Raw genomic sequence first — 20999 nt, 5'->3', positions numbered from 1 at the left:
GGCTTCGCTATTTTTGCTTGAGCTGTCATAGTTCATCCTACCAAGAAATCCACAGCGTTTCCGCACTCGTCACCCAGTTTAAGGCGCGCTGCCTTCATCTAATGGTGTAAATCATACTTAAACATGATTGTCAAGTCTTCTACATGGAAGAATTGTTAATTACATTTTGTTCTGCTAAACTCCCATTTACGCATCATTATTTTTTGTGCAGCAATTATCCATTCATGTTAAGAATGACACTTAATTCTTTCATTTTGAGAGCTCTAAGTGCTTACGAAACAGTGCGTGTCATTGTCAATAAGTTGAATTCAATCAAGGTGGGGTCTGTGTGTTCATAAGGCGTCGTCCCTGCGACTAATATGTCTGAATCTTTTGAGATCACTCTGCAAGAACTGTATCGCATAAAATGGTACGAAACTTTCTTCCATCTTTTGGTGGCCTGTTTAAGCTTGGCAGACCCAATAACCGACATTTTCACACTGGTGGGATTCTATCGCGCAGATCACGTGACATGGTTTAGTGTGGGTCTCGTATTTGTTGTTTTGCCCTGTCTGTTTTATCCACTCTCGCACTACTTTTCCACGGAAAGTGCTGCTCAAAGAAACATGGATGCAGCTTTGAGTCTTAATGCTTTGAAATCAGTAAAGACAAAGCATTTACGTCTACTTTGTCGTTTGCACCCCTTTGCCCCCTTCTTGACAAAACTACAAACATTTTGGATGTGTTTACAGCACTATGACGACATATGGAAAAGATCAAGTCAGTACCACAAAACAGAGCTGCCAACTCGACCAGAGTGGGCCACTGAAAAGACAGACGCTCTACTCCTTCAGAACAAGATAGACACACTTTTTGAGGCCCTTCTGGAATCAGCGCCACAGATCTTAATCCAGCTCTTCGCTATAGGCGTTCAAGAGGAACCAGTGCAGAATATTCAAATGATCTCTTTACCACTATCATTCGTGAGCTTATCGCTGTCTTTTTCAACTCTTGATAAAATACTACATGACGATGAAATCGGTGTCTTGAACCTGAAACACGACGTTTTACTCTTTGTAACTGAGTTACTCATTTTGATTGGTCGACTGTTTGCTATCGCTTTCTTTATCGTTAGTTACAAATGGTGGGTTTGTATTGTGATATTTTTACACGCCATTATATTGATGGTAATCGACATCTTGTATTGTTACCAAACTGGCAATTTAAAACGTGAAGCAGCATTAGTAGCTCCTTGTTTCTCATTACTCAATTGGCTTAGAGACGATATGTCTTTAGGTTTGTACGTGGACACCTCGGCCAGTGCCGATAGAAACACTCGTAAACATTTGATAAATATGCAGAACTTGTGTAATATCTTATTTGTGCTAGAAAACCTCTCTATGATATCACTATTCGTTTTAAAGGAACGCTTTCACAACTGGTACTCCCTACCCCTTCTTATATGCGTAAGTTTATTTAGTTACCTTGGCGCTACGTTAAGATATTTCCATTTAAAGGATTTGCGACGTAATTATGAGCCCTACACCACCAATGAGGTTCGTTGCGCTCAACAGGCAAGTCAGTTTCAAAGAGTGACGTTTGTTTAGCTCTCAATAACTAATGATCCGAGCCTTCAGTTAGTTGACTGTTGACAACAACAAAAACAACAACAACAACCAACCAACCAACCATTTTATTTGCCAACTTAAAAAAAACGTTGAAGAAAACCTCAATAAATTAAAATAGACCAGGTAAAAACCTACTCAGAATTGCAAAAAAATAAACAAGCTGAGTAGTTACAGTAATAAAGGGTCAGTTCAACAGCTATGGAATAAAAGGAGATACTTTTTCTGTTTGTTTTATTTTTTTTGACACAATTGAAGCAAATGTTCAACTGCAGCGAAGCGGGTAGTTAAATATATGTTTTTTTGTTTTTGTTTTTGTTTGTTTGCTTGTTGTTGTTTTTTTGGGGGGGTGTTTCAGGTCATGATTAGTGAAGTCCTGTCTTGATATATTAGCGCCCTCTATCACTGAGATGGTTAATCTCTCTCTTCTCAGTGGTTGTGTTCCAGAAAATTGGAGAACCGCTGTTGTCATCCCTCTATTGAAAAGACCTGGACTTGATTTGGTCTACAAAAATTTCCGTCCAGTCAGTAATCTTCCATTCATTTCCAAGGTAGTGGAAAAGGCTGCACTTCAACAACTTCTCGTCTACTGTGAGAAAAATGCCCCTCTTCCTGAATTCCAGTCCGGCTTCCGTAAGTATCACTCGACAGAGACGGCTCTATTAAAGGTTCAAAACGACATCTTAATGAGTATGGACAATAAGGAAGTGACACTTCTTGTACTTTTTGACCTAAGTGCTGCTTTTGATACCACTGAACATTCCAATCTTCTGAACATTTTGCAACAGGATTTTGGAGTCGTCGGCACTGCTTTAAATTGGTTCGACTCATTTCTGACTGTCTGGTCGCAAACAACGTATACTTGTCGGTGATAAGACTTCTGACGACTTCAATCTGAACTGTGGAGTCCCCCAGGGCAGTTGTATGGGGCCTATTTTATTTACTCTCTACGTCTCCCGCCTCTTTAACACTATTTCTTAGCACCTCCCTTCCATCCATGGTTATGTTGAAGACACCCAGATTTACCTCTCCTTCCGGCCTTGTTCTATCCATTCGGAAATTAATGCTGTCTCTGTGATTGAAAAGTGCATCGCTGATGTTCGCTCTTGGTTTATTGCAAATCGTTTAATGATCAATGACGCGAGTACTGACTTTCCAATTATTGGCACCCGTCAACAACTTGAAAAAACATCTATTGAATCTATTATCATTGGTGACGCCGTCATTTAACCTTTAGAAAGCGTTCGGAACCTTGGGTCCTGGTTCGATGCTCATATGCGAATGGATGTTCACTATGCGAATGGATGTTCACATAGGCAAGATTTGTAGCAAGGCTTTTCGCGGACTATACAACATGAGAGAGATCAGAAAACTCCTTACCGTGCAATCCACAAAGGCACTGATCCATGCCTTTGTATCTTCGCACCTTGATTACTGTAACGCACTTCTATTTGGTCTACCTAAATATCAGTTTGATCGTTTACAGAAAGTCCAAAATGCCGCGGCTAGAGTGACTTTTCAGAATGCAACGTTTTAGAGTTCAGTTCGAATTACTCCTTTTTGTTTACAAGTCACTACACAACCAAAGTCCATCCTACATTAAAGATCTTTTATCGCTGAAACCAGCTGCTAATTCACTCATTCCACGCTAAGTGGGTAAATTACCATTTTTTGGTGTCCATGGCAAGTTTTGGGGACTCAAATTGTTTTCCCATAATCATTTCGCTGAAAAATACTTAAAATATGCTCAAATAAATAGCGACAGTACCCCTTTGTGCTCCTGTAGACAGTACCTTTGAGGGAATCAAGGCCAAAGTGTCCAAAAAATGCAATTTTGCTATGTCCACAGAGAGGGTGGGTGTAGAAGGTTACGGTATATTTGTGCTTGTCGCCTTATACTATGGAAACTAATCAATCCAATGTCTCGGAAGGGACCTAAACTAAAGTCCTACATGATCATTTCTCACCGCAGGTCAGTTTTGTTGCTTTTAACTACAGTGAACTGGTGTCCGCTATTTTTATGAAACTTCCGTTACCGATCTGAGGGCAGATCACAAATGGCCTAGAAATAAATACTGCGAATGATTTACATCGGGTAAATATTACTTAAGTTTGCTACGCAATACAGAAAATGAAGAGCAGAAGCCTGTGGAAAGAAATTCCCTCTCACAATAGCAGGATTCAGGGTGAACAGTTAAGGTTGTAACTTCCGTTACTAAGATTACTGTAGGAAAAAATGAAAAGTGGGTCGTGCTGATTTTTGTGGTGACGGAGGAGCTAGTGAGGATTATTATGGAGTATGTTTGGTTTTTCTGAGTTATTAATTTCACTTCAAGATGTAACAGAAAAGGTAGAATTTTAACTTCCGTTACTGTAACTTCCGTTACCAAGAATTTGTCCGGTCTCTAAAACATGGGATAAACGTCAGGAAAATTTTAGGAAATGCTGTCACACGAATGCCCCATCAAACAACCCAAGCCTTGATGACATCTGGTGAATATTTCGTCATAAGTAACCCTCATACCTGTGCCATTGGTGAGATACCTCTCTGTCAAGTGTGATAAGGAAATTTTAGCTAAGTTTGTGGTTCGACGAGTTTTTTTTGCATAGTTTAAAGAAGTTTATTTTCCTTTGAAGTATTTCTAAAGGAATATAAGATGAAAATGGGACAGCATCTTGATCATTTTATTTTATTTTTTTTAACGTAACGGAGGTTACACAAAACAGGAAGTGGATTATCTGAAGCTGTTTTCGCTAGTTCAACCCTCTTTTCTGTGAATGGACCTTACAATATTCATGTATTACAATTCTTGTACGAATTCTAACAGATTACCATGTATCCATTTATTTTTTTTCTTTTAATTCAATTTATTTTGCTCATTTTGTTATTTTTAGCCTTGTTCCACTCAAAAATTCCAAAATTTCATCCAAAATTGTTTAGCATTAATTCAATTCAATGGAATAAGTCATATACATTGTTATTTAAGACGGTCTGTAATCCCAAAAGTAAGTAGTTGGAAGAGAAATGAAATATTACCTTCCTTCTGTAACTTCCGTTACCGAAACTAATTTGATAATCACTCGTTTTCTACTAGATCACATGTTTCTAAACTATAAAAAAGGTAAACAACACTTTCTTTCCTTCACATTTATCAAAATAATGTTTAGTCTGACGGCTTTTTTAAAGAAAAAACATTAAAAAAAACACAGCAATTTTAAATTCTCAATATTTTGTTACGTCAGACCAAAGTACACCATGGCAGAACAACTTGACCTTTTCATTCCTTGAGCCACTGACTTGACTAAAATGTAAAACTCAGACCTTAGCCTTCCACGGATTTCATTTTAAACATTTTATAGTATGCTAAATTGAAAAAAAACATACTATAATGCAACACTGTGCTGTTTCAAGCCATACAAAATATCACACTACATGCTATTAAATAACAGGCTATAACTTTTTATAGATAAAAGATATGTTGACCAAATTTTGGTTTCTCACCCTTCAATAATACATCTTTCGGTTAAACTAACTACTTGTCTGATTTGTTGACCTTTGATTTTTCGAAAATCCTTGGCACAATTTACCCATTTAACGTGGAATGAGTGAATTATGCTCTTCGTTCGTTTGCACAATCTCTTCTGCTCGTTCCAAAAGTCAACTGCTCTTCACTTGGGAATGGGGCCTTTTCTCATGCCGCACCTGTTTTATGGAAGTCGCTGCCATTAACTATAAGAACAAGTAGCAGCCTCGCCATTTTTAAAAAGCAACTTAAAACATTTCGTTTTAAGAAAGCTTTTAATTTGTTAGAATAGTTCTAATGTTTAATTTTAATTTAGTTTGGAATATTCGAATTTAATATTTTTTAGATTTTACAATAGCATAACATATCATTGTTATTATAATAGCTTTCAGGGATTTTTAATTTTTTTATTCATTATTTATTCGTTAATTTTAACTTAATGTAAAGCGCTTTTGAATATTCTTCTATAGTTTTAGCGCTATACAAATTCATTATCATTATCATTAATTCATTATCATTTAAATGCCCCCACTTTTTGGAAAAAAAAAGACACTCGAGAGAACAATGTAATACCTTGGGAGACTCCCCGGGTAGTTTTGCGGAGAAGGATACCTATAAAGCCCCCTACAGGAACGGGCTTAAGCCTATTACATTTAAGTACTCGATTAGCACTGCTAACCTTAGCCAGATGCCCTTTCACTTTCAGATTCGTTCTTATCCGCGGTCCTAATTAAGGTATTAGGCTGCGTGCAAACGGACGCAACAACTCCCAACATTGTTGCGCCAACAATGTTGAGAATTGTTGTGTGCGTGTTGGCAGTGGTGCGGCAACAACTCCCAACAGTGTTGGCACCTACAGTGCATTGTGAGAAGGATACAACCCATAAGTCTTTGTAAACCATGCGTAATGAGCGTGCGTGGCCCCTACAATGTTAGAAGAGCTGTGCAAACGGATCCAACATTGTTGCGCTACGCTTCGGCGATTACGGAACAAATCAGAACAGATTAAAGAAATGTTGGGAGTTGTTGGCTTAAAAGTTTGACCAGTTTCAAACTTTGAGCAACAACATGCAACAACATCCAACAACATACAACAGGGTGTGAAAACGGACGTAACATGTAACGTCCAACAACAAAAAAAATGCATCCGTTTGCACGGGCCTTTAAAAAGGCGCGAGTGGGTCAACGGAGCGAGTAAAAAAAAGGAGAATGAAAAAGAGAAGGAAAGCAGAACTCAAACAGGGGAAACATTGGTTAGAGAGGGTCGTCAACATAATGGGACATTATGGCTCTTGGGGTCGTCTAGTAATCTCCATCATAGTCTCCTTAGCTTACCAGACTCGGTTATTCCTCGCTGAGCCTCCCCCTAGCCTATCATTTTAACCCTATTCAGACCGGGCTTTTTTGCATATGACATTTTGTCACATGCAAAAATCACATGATTTGATTCCAGCTAATTCAAGAATCACCTCAGTGTCGTTCCACACAGAAGAATCAGCGCATTTGACGAGTAAAGGATCAAGATGGAACAAGAAGGCCTTGGTAGAGAAATTGAAATTTATAATGAACCGGCTGATAGGGAAACAGAACCGCTTCTTCCTCCCACACCACCAGCAGCGCCGTACGAAAAGTTCCGGGTTCCGGGCTTTTTTGCATGTGACATGTTGTCACATGCAAAAATCATATGATTTGATTCCAGCTAATTTAAGAATCACCTCAGTATCGTTCCACACAGAAGAATCAGCGCATTTGACGAGTAAAGGATCAAGATGGAACAAGAAGGCCTTGGTAGAGAAATTGAAATTTATAATGAACCGGCTGATAGGGAAACAGAACCGCTTCTTCCTCCCACACCACCAGCAGCGCCGTACGAAAAGTTCCGGGTTGGAAGGGAGCCACAACAGTTAAAGAGGTGGATTATGCCTGCGCTGTTTGCTTTAAAAATTTCCTATTGGTCGCTCGGTATGAGGGGATATCGAGTATGGAAATACATCACCTACACTTTGCTTGTCATGTTTTGCGCTTACTATATATTTTTCAAGGCATGCTGTGATCCATTACAATCGTGCCCTTTACGCAAAATGCATCCGGAAAAACGACCACTTTACCACGCATATCAAGTTGCCTACATTTCCAATGCCATATTGGCTATGGCTTCTATCTTGTCGTGTTTGGCGTTTATTGGTTGTTGTATGGTAGGCAAGCGCCAAAAGTCGGCTTTGATGTGTCCGTCTGAATTTATGATAAAAGAAATCGCTCAAGTCAACTTATTCAGGCTATTTCTGGCATTCCTCATTATGATCGTGTTGTTAACAACCTCAATGATCTTTACATCCCTTACGGAAAAGACATCTGTCATCAATTGGACGAATATTAGTAAAGCTACTGTTAGCAGAAAGGCGGGTTTACATTCTGTACGCGGGAGATTTGGTAGAGGAATGGTGACTGCACATGTGTCACATAACTTCAAAAACTCAACATGTAAAATTTGGCTTTCACCTGGGCCTAACGCTCCACGGCTTTGCGAGGCTATTGCTTCCGAAGACTCTACACAGTTCTTCTTACATTTTATCTCCCTAAACATTTGTCACATCTTTGCCTCTGTTTGCATGGTACTCGGTAAGTTAACCTATTCAATCTTTTTGAAAAACAGTAGATTGTTTATTCCCAATTCTTATCTGCTTTCTTGGTGATAATGGAAACCGGATTGATCCAAAGTATATCCCTTTGAGAGAGATGCCTATGTTTCGGCAAACCCAGCTAGCCCGGCTAATATCAAGTTATATCGATTGAATTTGCCGAATAACAGACAAATTAAGGCAGGAACTTTATATATATATGCTATCAGCCTCGGCGAATAGCAAAGTCCTCCGTCTGCAAAATTCTTCAGAACATATCACCCAATAATTGCTAATTAACTCCCCACAACTCAAACCTTCAAGAGAAATAAAAAAACTGATTTGAGCTATCAGAGTTCGAGTTATGCGGCTTCATCCAGTACATGGTGGCTGACTAACTAACTGACCGCTATAGACAATTAGCTGACATGCGGACGTCTTCTGGCCCTTAACCTTGTCAGTTTTGATTGATTGACCTTCAGGTACATTCGCACAAGATACTCTCAGGCTCATACGGGGTGTCCAAAATAGAACCCTTGATGACGTCATTAGAATTCATGAAGACCTCTGCACAGTAGTTTCCAGAACAGCGTCAGCCTTCAGTGTTTGGTTTTTGCTGCACTGGATCAGTCATGGAGCAGGCTGTATTTTGTTGATGATAGAGTTTTCTCTTGAGATAGAGCTAATGGAGTATGAAGAGTATGAGGGTATCCCCATGAGTGTGGCTTCGTATGCTCTTCTCTTGCCTTTTTACCTTTATCTGTTTATATTCCCTTGTGTCATTGCTGCAGGGATATCAGGCAACTGTGCTGGTAAGATACATATAATAGGCTATTTCCGAGTTGCCCCGTGCCTCTGTTGGGAATCCCGGAATATCGAGTTTGGATTCGACTTTGAGTTCGAGTCGGGTTAAAGTTGTAGAAGGCCTAAATGTAATAAACGACCCTAAATGTAATAAAGTCCTAAATGTAATTAAGAATTTGCCGTTCATGCTTAGCGTGCGTATATCGAGTTATGGATGCACGCGGGAAGTTTGGAGAGCACGAAAGATGCGTAAGAGTTGCACGAGGCGATAGCCGAGTGCAACTCTAGCTTCTTGAATGCTCTCCAAACTTCCCAAGTGCATCCATAACTCGATATACGCACAGCTATAAGCATGAGCAAATTCTTTTATAACATAGCTGACAAAAATGCTTGCTTTTTGATTAACTGCAAAATTCTCGTAACATGCTACAAAATAACAAACAGTTCTATTGGCTGATTACAAACACGCCACAATCGTCTAGTTTGAATGAAAATATTCTTTCTGTAAAAGTGAGAAAGAAAATTTGCCTCTTTATTCGTTAACGATCAATGGAAACTAAGCAGAAACAAAGGTAAAAGAGTCTTAGAGTTCACCTAAAGTTAAAATACTAACATGTTCGTAAGAAGTCGTGGAGTATGGTTTGGATTTGCTGAAAAGATGTTTACGTTTTGCTCGGCGAAATCCAGAAAACATGTTTTTAGCGAAGACGACTGTCATCCTTCTTTAAACTTATATTCATTTACGAACATTGGCTGGTCATTACGGCTTCTTGAGAAGACCTGGCAGCAGTTGTTTTTGTGAGTAGAAAATTTATGTCTTCTTGTGTAATTTGTGTTGTTATTGCGAGAGAAATTTTCCTGCTTCAGTCGGATTGTCCGGAGATAACAAAGTACATAACAAATTTAAAAAAAACAATAAAAACGGAAATTTTGCCTTTAAATGTTGTTGATGACCAGTGGGTGTCTGTTCTGTTCCCAGTGAATGTCTTTCGGCCAAAATTTGCTGCAGCTGGTCTTCGACAAATTTGCGAAACGCGCGACTTGCGAGTTTTTTTTAAATTCGGCTTTATTTTTGCTGCTTGTTGGATCAGGACCTAAAAGGTCAATGCCGATAGAAAAATTGGGCAGTTCTTTGCTGGTTTCTTCCGTATTTTAAAGAGAAGGAAAAGTGCACTGCAGCTTAAAAGTCGACAACTTTGCAGCCAGGTAAAAAAAAATGCTCACGTCATCTTATTTACGCACGGGCGTGCGTAAATAAAGATTTTGTTCATAGCGGCTCAATAGGACTTAAATAGGGCGAGCACGCGCGCTATGTTATAATATCATTTTGTCCTAAATGTAATAAAGTCCTAAATGTAATAACAATTTGCTCTAAATGTAATAAACTCTTAAGTTGCCAATTACAGTAATTACTCGAATAAGTGCCGTCCTCAAATAAGCGCCGCATTTGGGGAGAGGAGGGGGTTAATTAGCGCCGCGGGGCTTATTCGTGTAAATACGGTACTAAGCGGTATTACTTTGGTAATATATAGATTTAGCCAGGGCTAAAAGCGAAGCTCCCATAATCCACAAATCGGTTAACTTAAGGGCACATTCATGTGACTTTTGAGGGAAGGCTAAGTTATTTTAGAGTGAAACATCTTACATCGAGTTCCCAGCCTTATATGTACACCCAAAAAATAGCAAACATCTTCGATCACATTCAAGAGCCACAATGGCTCGCGATCACATTAGATTAGTCCTGGAAAACAAATTCTTGGAAAACAAATCAGGCCGAATTTTTTTTTGCGTTCGACAGGTTTACTTTACAAATTCTTGCCAGCAAATCTGGGGGTGTGTAAACCAACCTTTTATACTTTTTATACGACACATCTGAGGTGAAACAGTACTATTTATCATATAGACCTCGGACAGAATGCGGTATTTCACAATTTTTCAAGACAAATTGTACTTAGTCAATATTCAGGACGATCAATCGTGGGCTTTTAGCGAAACCGTTCAAAAAATTTCCAAAACGGCACCCATACGGCCAGCTGGTTCTCGTTTCTAGTGCGAGCTCTCAGTGGGGTCGAGTGTTTGATTGAACTTTAATAGAGTTACGCTTCAACATAATAACGAATTTATTATTAGTATTTTTTGTTATTTAATGGTTTCAGTTATAAGGATGTGTAATCTTATAAAGCGTTTGGTACGCGCGACATTTCAGTGGCACCCAACGAGAATATAGTTCAAAACAATTTAAACATAGCATTGTTGAACGTATTTTAGTATTCAAACGGTAGATATAGGCATATTTTTATCGCCTAAAACATTTTTGAGTACTCCTGCAAGCGATGTTCATGAACGATGAAAATAAACGGCACGTACAAGCGATTAAAATTGCAAGAGAGACTGCTAACAATCAATAAAAGAAATATAATTCCGTGAAATATTTACAGAGACAACATTTTTCATTCAAGAAGACAGGTATTAAAGTGTCTCTAAAAACCTGACTCTTAAAGAGCTAGCTTACAGCTTAAAGCTAAGTTAATTATATTTTACTTAAGCCGGCCTCCCGGTGTTTGCTTTTTTCAAAGATGAACTCCTCGAAGCAAGAAAATCGCTCAAATTCTTCTTTCTACAGCCAAATTTATAACTAAATATTCTTCGAAACGTTTTCTTTCGATTTGCGGTAAGAAAATATATCTGAAGGCCTTTTGAAGTTCTGTAAGCTTATATCCAACCTGAGACTAGGTCAGATCATTGACTCAATCTTATGTATCGGTCAAATCGAAGCTTCAACATGCCCCCCCCCCCCGGGCATACCCCGGGCATTTGACACCTTTGCCGTCCCGGGGAGGAGGGAATTTGATTATCAGAGTCTTCCAGGGGGTGGGGAATTTGATACCCATGCCTTAGGGGTGGGGAATTTGAACTGCACCCTCGTTTTTATGTAAAATCTTTGGCGTGGCGAGCTATCATGGCGGACGCGGTGTTAGAGGATTTTCGTGGAAAAGATTGTGCCTTTGTGGCCAATTGGTTACAAGGAAAGGGCTTAAACAAGCTTTGTGCCGTATTTGAAGTATTTAAATTTTAAAAATTTTAATATTGGATTCAGGCTTTGAATGTGTGAAAGTATTTTATTGTTGTGTTTACAATGAAATACAATACCTACACCGGCGATTCAATACAACAACATAAAATAAAATAAAAAGCTCAGGTCAACTACTTTGACTACTGTTAATTAATAAGGTGAGCGATGATGCATGTCAGTGAAATGGTCATGATGTAGTAATCTCAATAGGTGGGATCTTTTTTTATAGAACGCTTTGTATGTTGCATGACGAAGAGAAGCTGAGCATTCAGTGACCTTGTAGCAGCAATTTCCGCCGCTTTGCACGAGACTTTTGTTCGTAGTAAATACGCTAACAGTGTTTCTCAGTTTTTGTTATATTCATAAAGATTTTGTTCGACAACTGAAGGCGTTTCCGCCGTCCTTCTGTCATTTTTGTGTCTGTGAAATGTCCCCGGGGTGGGGGCATTTGATCACCTGAATGGACCCTAGTGTGGGGCATTTGAACGGCATTTTGGCCCGGGTAGGGGGGAATTTGAACAATACTTTTCAAAAAAGTCAAATGCCCGGGGGGTTGCCCGGGGGGGGGCATGTTGAAGCTTCGATTTGACCGATACATTACAAACGTGCATAAACTTGCCGCACAAAACAGTGCTCGACTTCATGAAATTAGATATAACAAAAATAAACATCAAATACAATAATTACTCAAGCTTACCAATCTAGATTCAGTTCCTGAAAGCTATCAAGGAAGACCACAGTTGCTTGAGACTTTTAAACCCTCTTACGCATTAAGCAAGGTGAAAAACGGAGGATCTTGTTTACTGTGGGTAATGTCGACCGAGATATCGGTCGATATAGCGGTCGATATAGCGGTCGACACTCGGTCGATAGTCGGTCGACACTCGGTCGATAGTCGGTCGACACTCGGTCGATACTCGGTCGACGCTCGGTCGACAGTCGGTCGATATAGCGGTCGATAGCCGGTCGATAGTCGGTCGATAGTCGGTCGATAGTGGGTCGACACTCGGTCGAGACACGGTCGATAGTCGTTCCAGACGTGTCTCGGCCGATATAGCTTTTCGTTCACCGACACTTCGCCGACTTTTCGCCGACACTTTGCCGACATTACACCGACATTTCGCCGACACTTCGCCGATAGTTGGTCGATAGTTGGTCGATACTTGACCGATGTATCGGTCAGTAATTGGTCGACACTCCGTCGATGGTCGGTCGACACTTAGCATTTCCTACATTTTTTTAGCTTGGAAAACAAGGAATTAGAAAGCATTTTCTAGCTTGGACCTAACTGTTTTTTTAAATTGTGTTTCTGCTTTTTTAATTTCAAACTTCAATGTACTTAGCCAAAATTCCGGAATAATAGCTATTAGTCATTTATCTAGCCTTTTCTTTTAATTCATGTGAACGGGATTTAGCCTATCTGTATCGATGCCCACCACCTTTTCGCAGACGTTTACTCCCCTCGTTTTTTTTTTCAGGGGCGGGAGTCTCGCTACGCGTAGCCGGCTAGAATTGAATCATGAAAAAGTCCGCTAAGTGAGAATGATAGGCCTTCAGCTTCTTGTTATGTGATTTATTCCCACCGTGTAAGGCCTATATCTGGCTGATTTTTCCTATGCCGAGAATTTTTCAACCGACTCAGAACTACATTGATGAAAAAATGTATTTACAGTTCATTTTTTTAAACTTGTTTTTCCTTAACAAGTTAAGATAATATTACTGTTAACGCGGCGCATACTGTTTTCCTTTCCGTGGATGACCAAAAGTGACTTACCATTCAATATTAATTTCTGTATACGCATGGTCGTCTCTATTTTGAACAAAATATAAATATAAAGCGAAAGGACAGAGCAAAAGGACAGGATAATGTAATGAGAACGTAGCGTATCCCACAATAAATGAATGTGTTCAGTCTGCTGGATATTTTTGTCACCTTCCTCGGCACATTATCAGCGCGTTTTATCAATAACTGATCGTTAAACAAAGGAATGTTCCCGTCTTCAATACAGAAATATATAAGTTTAATTTGTGGTCTCTGCACAAGCGAGAACTTGGCGTGATGAAGCAGGTCAAAGCCCGATAATAAAAGATGTGTATTCCTCGCTCTTAAAGCATGTCATGAACAGTAATTAATGACGTCTTTGCTTAAAAAAAAAAGCCATTGGACTCACCTGATAAATTAACACACGACTGATATTCGAACGACAGTTAACCGATATACCACCGACAGTTGACCGATATACCACCGACAGTTCACCGATATACCACCGACAGTTGACTGATATACCACCGACAGTTCACCGATATACCACCGACAGTTGACTGATATATCACCGACAGTTGACCGATATATCACCGACATATGACCGATAGCAAGTCGAGGTGCGTCGTCGAAATATCGACCGATACTCGGCCGATAGTCTATCTCACTATCGACCGACTATCGACCGACTATCGACCGACTATCGACCAACTATCGACCGACCATCGACCGACTATCGACCGACTATCGACCGACTATCGACCGACTATCGACCGACTGTCGACCGACTATCGACCGACTGTCGACCGACTGTCGACCGACTGTCGACCGCTATATCGACCGCTATGTCGACCGATATCTCGGTCGACATTACCCACAGTAAACAAGATCCAAAACGGAAACGATGCCATCCGAAAACCGGATTACCGAATTTTGACAAGCGACGCATTTCTCAACCAAAAACCCAATAAACAAACCAGCCATGAATAACAGAAGACTCTTGATAGCAGCTGTATTTCATCTTGTACATCCAGTGGAAAAATACAGTTAAAAACATCACAAGTTGACACAAAACTCTGTAAGCTTCAGCGCAAGCTGTCAAAGTATAAAACAACTTTCAAGATGCCGCATAAATTTTCCGCATGAACTCACCTGTCAAATTTTGACCAACCAGAGCAAAAAAATTGGACGTAGAGCGTGACCAACGCGTGACCATGGTAAGAAAAGGTCTTCCCGGCCTGTATTTGTAATCAAAGGCCCCCAGGAGCGAGCTCATGGATGAATTGAATTAGTGTAGAAAAGACAGTTCAGTAATCAAAGAAAAACATATAAATCTTTTTGAACGGTTCATGGTGTACGGACTTGCCAAAATACAGCGTGACTCGAAGTATCCGATTGCATGTACACCTGAATATTCTAGAAACTTGTTATCAGCGCAGCATTTCTACTTTAAAAGCAATTATTAACGCTTTTTAGTTGTAAAATAATTTGCTTTCTCATGTAACTGTCAAACACTTTCCGAACGACAGTGCACTTCCTTGTAAAATAGCCAAGTTTTACATAAGCACGAGTTTTATTTAAACCGTGGTTTTAAACAATATTTTAATGGACCTCGAAGGTTTCCTAGAAGTGCGATGCTTTTAAATAAATGTTTCCATATGCTGTTCACAAAGAGTACGTAACGGTTGATCACAACATTGATGTGCAATTAGTTTTCTCCTGGGCTCCCAAACTGGCTAGAAAGTGTAAGAGTAAACATTGGTTTCCCTGTGGTGCGGACGGACGGTCGTTTGTTCGTTCGGTGTCCGGTCACGTGATTACCAAATTTTCTGGGATGGGTAGATTAACTTAGCTATGCGGATTCGCGCCGCGCGTGGAACTCCGCTATTAAGCACCGCTCTCAAATAAGCACCGCATTTTGGAGAAAAAAGTTAATAAGCGCCGTGGCGCTAATTCGCGTAAATTCGGTACATTTCCTTATGCACTGTGAAACTTAACGTTTACAAATAAATTGCTTGTGAACGGCAAAGTAACAGTATTTTTCTAATAAAGCAATATTTAAGCAACTGGAAAACTTTTTTCCTGTAAATGTGTTTGCATAGCCTGATATAAACACTCGTTTTGTAATAAAGATGCTTTCCAAAAAAGGTTTTTTCTCGTTTAAAACGTCAGCTAAGCGAAAAAAAATTGGCACAGCACGTTTGTAAAGATTTTCCAAGTTTCATCCGACGAAGGAATGGGTAAATAAAGTAAATTTGTCGAGTTGTCAACTCAAAAACATTTTAAAATTCGAAGAGCAAAACATCTTGACTCCACAGATGTTTACAAACTCTCATGCAAACACATCTCTCGGCCTAGCCTGTGAACAGGCTCTCTGTTTCCTGTTCACAGGCTACTCTCGGCCAAGCAGAGAGCTCGCGTACTATCTTAGTTATTTATAGAAGTTTTTATCAGCTGTGCAGTAGTCTTTAGGGCCAGTTTACTTGGAGGTGGGGGACCCCAGATAGCTGAGGTAACATGCAGCGGGTTACCCCACCTATCATGTAAACGTGATCAAATTAAAATGAGAGATTATGTGGACTTTAGTTACCCACCAAAGCGGGTTACGTCATCTACCTGGGTTCTCCTACCTCCATGTAAACAGGCCCTTAGACTTCTCGTTTTTTGTTCTTAATATTTTAGCTGCATGATTAGATCTCCTTTATAGAGATCCATCGTTGACAAGTAACAGGATCTTCTCATCGGTTTTTGCAGTAAATTTCGATCTTTAACAGAAATGAAGTATGAAAAACTTTTTAAGGCTTACAAGTTTTTTTTGTTTTGTCCCTTCACAAGAAGTTTATTTTTTCTCCAAAAATGCGGCGCTTTTTTGAGGGCGGCGCTTATTTGAGTAATTTCTGTAATTTGCAACTTAAGAGTTTATTACATTTAGGACAAAATGTTATTGCATTTAGGACTTTATTACATTTAGGACAAAATGTTGTTTCATTTAGGACTTTATTACATTTAGGGTTGTTTATTACATTTAGGCCTTCTACATATGGATGGGCCGAAAAGTAAGAGTTGGGGGAGAAGAAAAGGGACGCCTGTCACATGAAAAAAAAAAGCGTCAGTAGGCTCTTAGGAATTTTAGCTCATTTTATAGTGCTACTTGCCTAAACCATTTTCTTTCTAGCTATGCTCTGGAGGATTCTTAATTTTGACTGAGCTAGTGCGATTTTTTGTCCCAAGTTGGCAGGTCATTTCTTTGTTTCTCTCTCTCTCTCTGGTCGTTGGTATCTCGATACCTTATTGCAGCCGGTAAATGTTTTCAGTTAACTAGATCATCCGGCAGTCTGATATTCACGTTCAACTTTCAAGAAATTTCATCGAATTCTTTTAAGAAAATTTGATATTTGTTTGGAAATTTCGATTTCTGTACGGAAGTAGAAAGCCGTCGTAGTCGTAGTTATTCAGAGTACCGGGCTGTTCAGGGCTAGTATTCTGGAAACCGTCCCCGCGATTCGAGATTCGAATATGCTCAAGCTCGTAGAATTCGTTCACTACGAGGCCAAATCGTTATTAGAATTGCTTGGCATTTGCGAACAAACATCAAATGCTCGGCGGAGGTTTCGATGAAAATGTTTCTGGATATCCTAGCTATCGTACGTGTCTTTGATGACTGACTCAGTGCGTCACGCCAATGAAAGACATTGAGATTACTCTTTATTCAAAGGTCTACTTCAAACCCGAGGCAATGTTTGAAATCGCTGGAGATTCCTAAAGAAACTTTATATGTTTTTAGAAGAACTAAATCGACGAATTCGTGAAAATCGAATTCGTGAAAATGGATGAAATTTCGGATTGCCCTGAATCTGCACCTTTAAAAACATTTCCCGGCTGCCTAGTCACTTCGCTTTCTTTCTGGATTTCTGGCATTTATTTAGCGACTCAGACAACTTTTTCAGGGATCCTTGAGTCCCTCTTACATTCTTCCCAGCTGCAACGTTTGCTGTTAACCATTTCCCGATAAAAATACGCGAAGAAAACATTGTTTTGACTCAACACTCAGCAAAAGCGCATACAAATCCTTTGAGTGAGAAGCGAAGACTGAGTCATGCGAGGGGGTCTCGGGGGGTGGGGGGGGGGTACTACCATATGTGGGCTATATAGGTATGTGCCGCTGTGAAGGGTATGGTTTTCAAGCAGTTTACTCTTGGATAGGGTATATAAACCAGAGCGTTTGGGTCTAGAATAGGGTATTATTTTTCAGGAAACTGAACAGTTGGTTCTAGACCAGGGAAACTGCTACTCTAGGATAGGGGGGATTTGGGGAATTTACTCTAGTATAGGGTAGCAAAATTTAGCTGAACAAGCTCTAGTATAGGTTAAGGGTTTCAGGGTCTCAGCGGCACATCTCCACCCAGAAATTCCTTAAGTACCCCCCCACCCGGGGGGGTCTAATGTGACGTCAACTATTTGTAGAATCTGTTGGCAGCGCTATTATTTGGTGTTTCTGATCGGATTCGATCTCGGGTGCAGTTGTAAAGTAATTATTTTCGTGGAATTTTCTTGCAGCAACGCTTTTTATTACGGCTACTATAAAGATTTTGTTTCTTTGGTTTTCTTCGAAATGCCTGGATCAGAATAACTACATGCGTGTAGTTTCTTTGTCCGTGAATGTGATGATTTCCTGCCATGATTGGAAGCTGGGTCGGCCATATGTGCATAACTTGCGTGCCTGCGAGCAGGTTCACTTTTGCGAAGTGGGGACCGACATTTTGGCGGTAGAGTCGCCATCCAGCGAGGAAAAGTACCTTTTTCTAGCTGGATAGCGGCTTTTCCGCAAAAAGTTTCCCCGAAATTCGGACATGTGTGCCTGCAGTTGCAGGCTAAGCCTGCGTGGGAGGCGCAAAAAAGGAAGGGAGATGGGGAGAGGGAGAAAATCTCCCCTTTTCCCTTCCTCCCAATGCTCTACTATTTTACGCAGGCAGCAGGCTCAGTGTTTGCAGGATGTTGAATTTTTCACGGATAGTGCGATCTTCAGATTTGACTGAGTTGTAGCTTCACTTAAATACTCGGCGTCATCAATTTTTACAAGAAGGGTCTTGTTCTTAGCCTCGTTCTGAAAGTCAGAGATTTTGAAACTCGGAAATGACCATATCTTATTAATATTTTATTTCTAATTTATATTCTAAATTTGCAGAAGTTTTATAATCGGTTGTCCTTTTATGTTTCACTAGAAAATTTCTGCGCCGTTATAGTAAACTCTTCGGTGTGCTTTTTATCTATGTAATATTCCAATAATAACTTCGCTGGTTTCTTCGCTGAGTTCCCAAGTAGAAGCTAAGGTAGCAAGAGTGCGATGATATAGACAAGTGAGGCTAAAGTTCAATTTCGGGTATTTTGGCATAGCAAAAATTAAAAAAAAAAGTGTAATTCACATCCAAAGTCGTTTTGGGAAACTCAGGATCAGACACAAAGACAATCATCCAATAAATACTTGTGTATCTTAAGATCTGTGTCAGTTCTCGTTACTGTTTTCTTGACGTGTAACATTTGCTCTTTTTATCATCTTTGCATAAAGAAATCTACGAGAAAGTCAACTGCTCCACCTCTGATGACTGGAATGAAGGCCATCCGTTTAAAGATCGCAACAACATCTCTTTGTTCGTCTCCTACGCTGAAAAGAGGCGATGTGGATTTAAGGCTGGAAGAATCACGTTTGACGCAACTCTGGCGTGGGTGTCTTTTGTCTTTGGCGTTATAGCTGCCCTGTTTCGATTAATCCAGCATGGATACTTAAATAAACTGTTAAATAACTGCCCTAGGAAACATAGTTAAATGTTGAGTCGATTAAACCTGTTCGTGACCCTTCTATAATATACCTCCTATACTAGACGAGTTTCGGTCCGTTCTGCAATTGGCTCACGGAAACAATAGAACATTACACAGGCTTTTCATTGAAAGCAAAATCAAAATGCAAATGCACAATGTTGAAATAGTTTACTAGGTCAAAACTAAGAGGATTAGTTGTAAGTATTCTAACTGTACCTAGCAGTCCACCAAGTCCCATTTAGGGCATTTTTAGCGGGTATTTTGCCCTCTGGAAGGGCTAAGATCGGCCACTTTTCCTGTTCCCTTTTACTTTTTGATTTTTAGTGTAATTATTTTTTTCGTTTTTTTTTTGCGCGTTTTTTCTCTTCTTGTGGCGTTTTTTTTTTGTTTTATTTTTCATTTAGTGCGTGCTTGTACTGTAACTTCAGCTATTTGCTCATCTGGTACAAAAGTTAAAAATGGCGTTTGAACAATTGACTGTTCGTCGAGATTAGCAATGACGAGATCATCTACGTTATTCTCTTCGTCCTGACACGGTATCTTATTCCCTGCGATCCTTTCACTGCTCAACAACTCATTACCGCTGCCTGGACTTTTCGAGGCATTAATTTTCTGTTCAATCGAAGAGAATAATAAGATCACACTTGTAGACAGCATCAATGCTGACTTCGCTAAGAAGCTAAAAAGGCGTTGACATCTAGACCCTTTGCTGTGGCTGTTAGAAAAAGGTGTTTTTAGCAGGACTCTTGCAAAAATCTAGAGCAAGTGGCGGTCTAGCCTTCATTTCAGACGATTACTTCGAGTCGTTTTCTCCTCTCAGCAACTGAGAGAGTAAAAATGACTCGAAGTAATGGTCTGAAATTCAGGCTAGTGGCGGCCTTTTTTAGGGCACAAAATTCAAAGTCGACTTGCCGCAAAGAATCGGATGATAAGGCTCTAGATGCTAATGAAGAGATTGGATTGGATGATGGGACTCAAGATGAGACAGATGAAGATGCTGAATACTATTTAGTATAAGTTATGTACAAATCACAATAACCAGGATAAAGTATGTTTTCTTTTGAACAATACTGATTCATATATCAGCAGGCTAACTGCCACTTTCGTTTTCTGTAGTGTACCGGAAGTCGTTCTACCTGTGCGAGATTGTTATGGGATGTAATACCGTATTAATTATTATGGGATGTGGTAGAACACGAGGACGAAATACGTATGTAGTGCGTAAGTCGGATTAAAAAGCTAAGCATGTTGAGTTAAAGACCAAGTCCAATATTCTGAGACGAGACCACTACCTTTTTTCAAGCGTTTGAGCATTGTCAAAGCAAATTTGACTGGTCTCCCCTCTGAACCCTTGCAAAATTTTCCATGATCCCCATTCTGAGCTCCTAATTACGAATGACTACCCCCTCCCCCCACCTTCTGTTCTCTTAAAAAATGAAGTGATCCCCCCAAAATTGTAAAAGTTTTTTTGTATCAGATAACACCCGCTCCTGATTACAGATAATGGCAGACAAGCCGGCAGTGGTATCTCAAAAACACTAAAACACCAGAACTAAATTTTTTGTTTTTAAGTTTGGGACAAAAGCCTGTCACTTGTGGTTAGCTACAGCTTTAATTCTTAAAATCATTGGCGAAGTTTACATCAAAAACTTGTAATAAAAGTTAATAAACGGTTACATTAGATGTGAAACTAAACCTAAAGGGCACCGAGAAAGTGATACTCTTGACCATTATCATTGATACACACTACCAACAAATTATGTTTACTTAGATATTTTTGCAGATAAGTTTTCTATT

The 20999-nt window shown here is 39.7% G+C and overlaps 1 protein-coding gene across 1 annotated transcript; it reads left to right on the top strand.

Annotated features, from left to right (window-relative positions):
* The first annotated feature begins 6410 nt into the window (after positions 1-6410).
* LOC140933359 (uncharacterized) lies at positions 6411-20425 on the top strand. The gene is made up of 3 exons (XM_073382900.1): positions 6411-7747; positions 8229-8558; positions 18952-20425. Exons 1-3 carry the CDS (start codon positions 6898-6900, stop codon positions 19206-19208), a joined length of 1437 nt encoding a protein of 478 aa, XP_073239001.1. The 5' UTR covers positions 6411-6897; the 3' UTR covers positions 19209-20425.
* Positions 20426-20999: the final 574 nt, after the last annotated feature.

The sequence above is a fragment of the Porites lutea genome, chromosome 4 (assembly GCF_958299795.1).
Source record: "Porites lutea chromosome 4, jaPorLute2.1, whole genome shotgun sequence".
NCBI classification, from domain to species: Eukaryota; Metazoa; Cnidaria; class Anthozoa; order Scleractinia; family Poritidae; genus Porites; species Porites lutea.
Note: the sequence above shows the minus strand (reverse complement) of the source record. Positions and strands in the feature narration are given on the sequence as shown.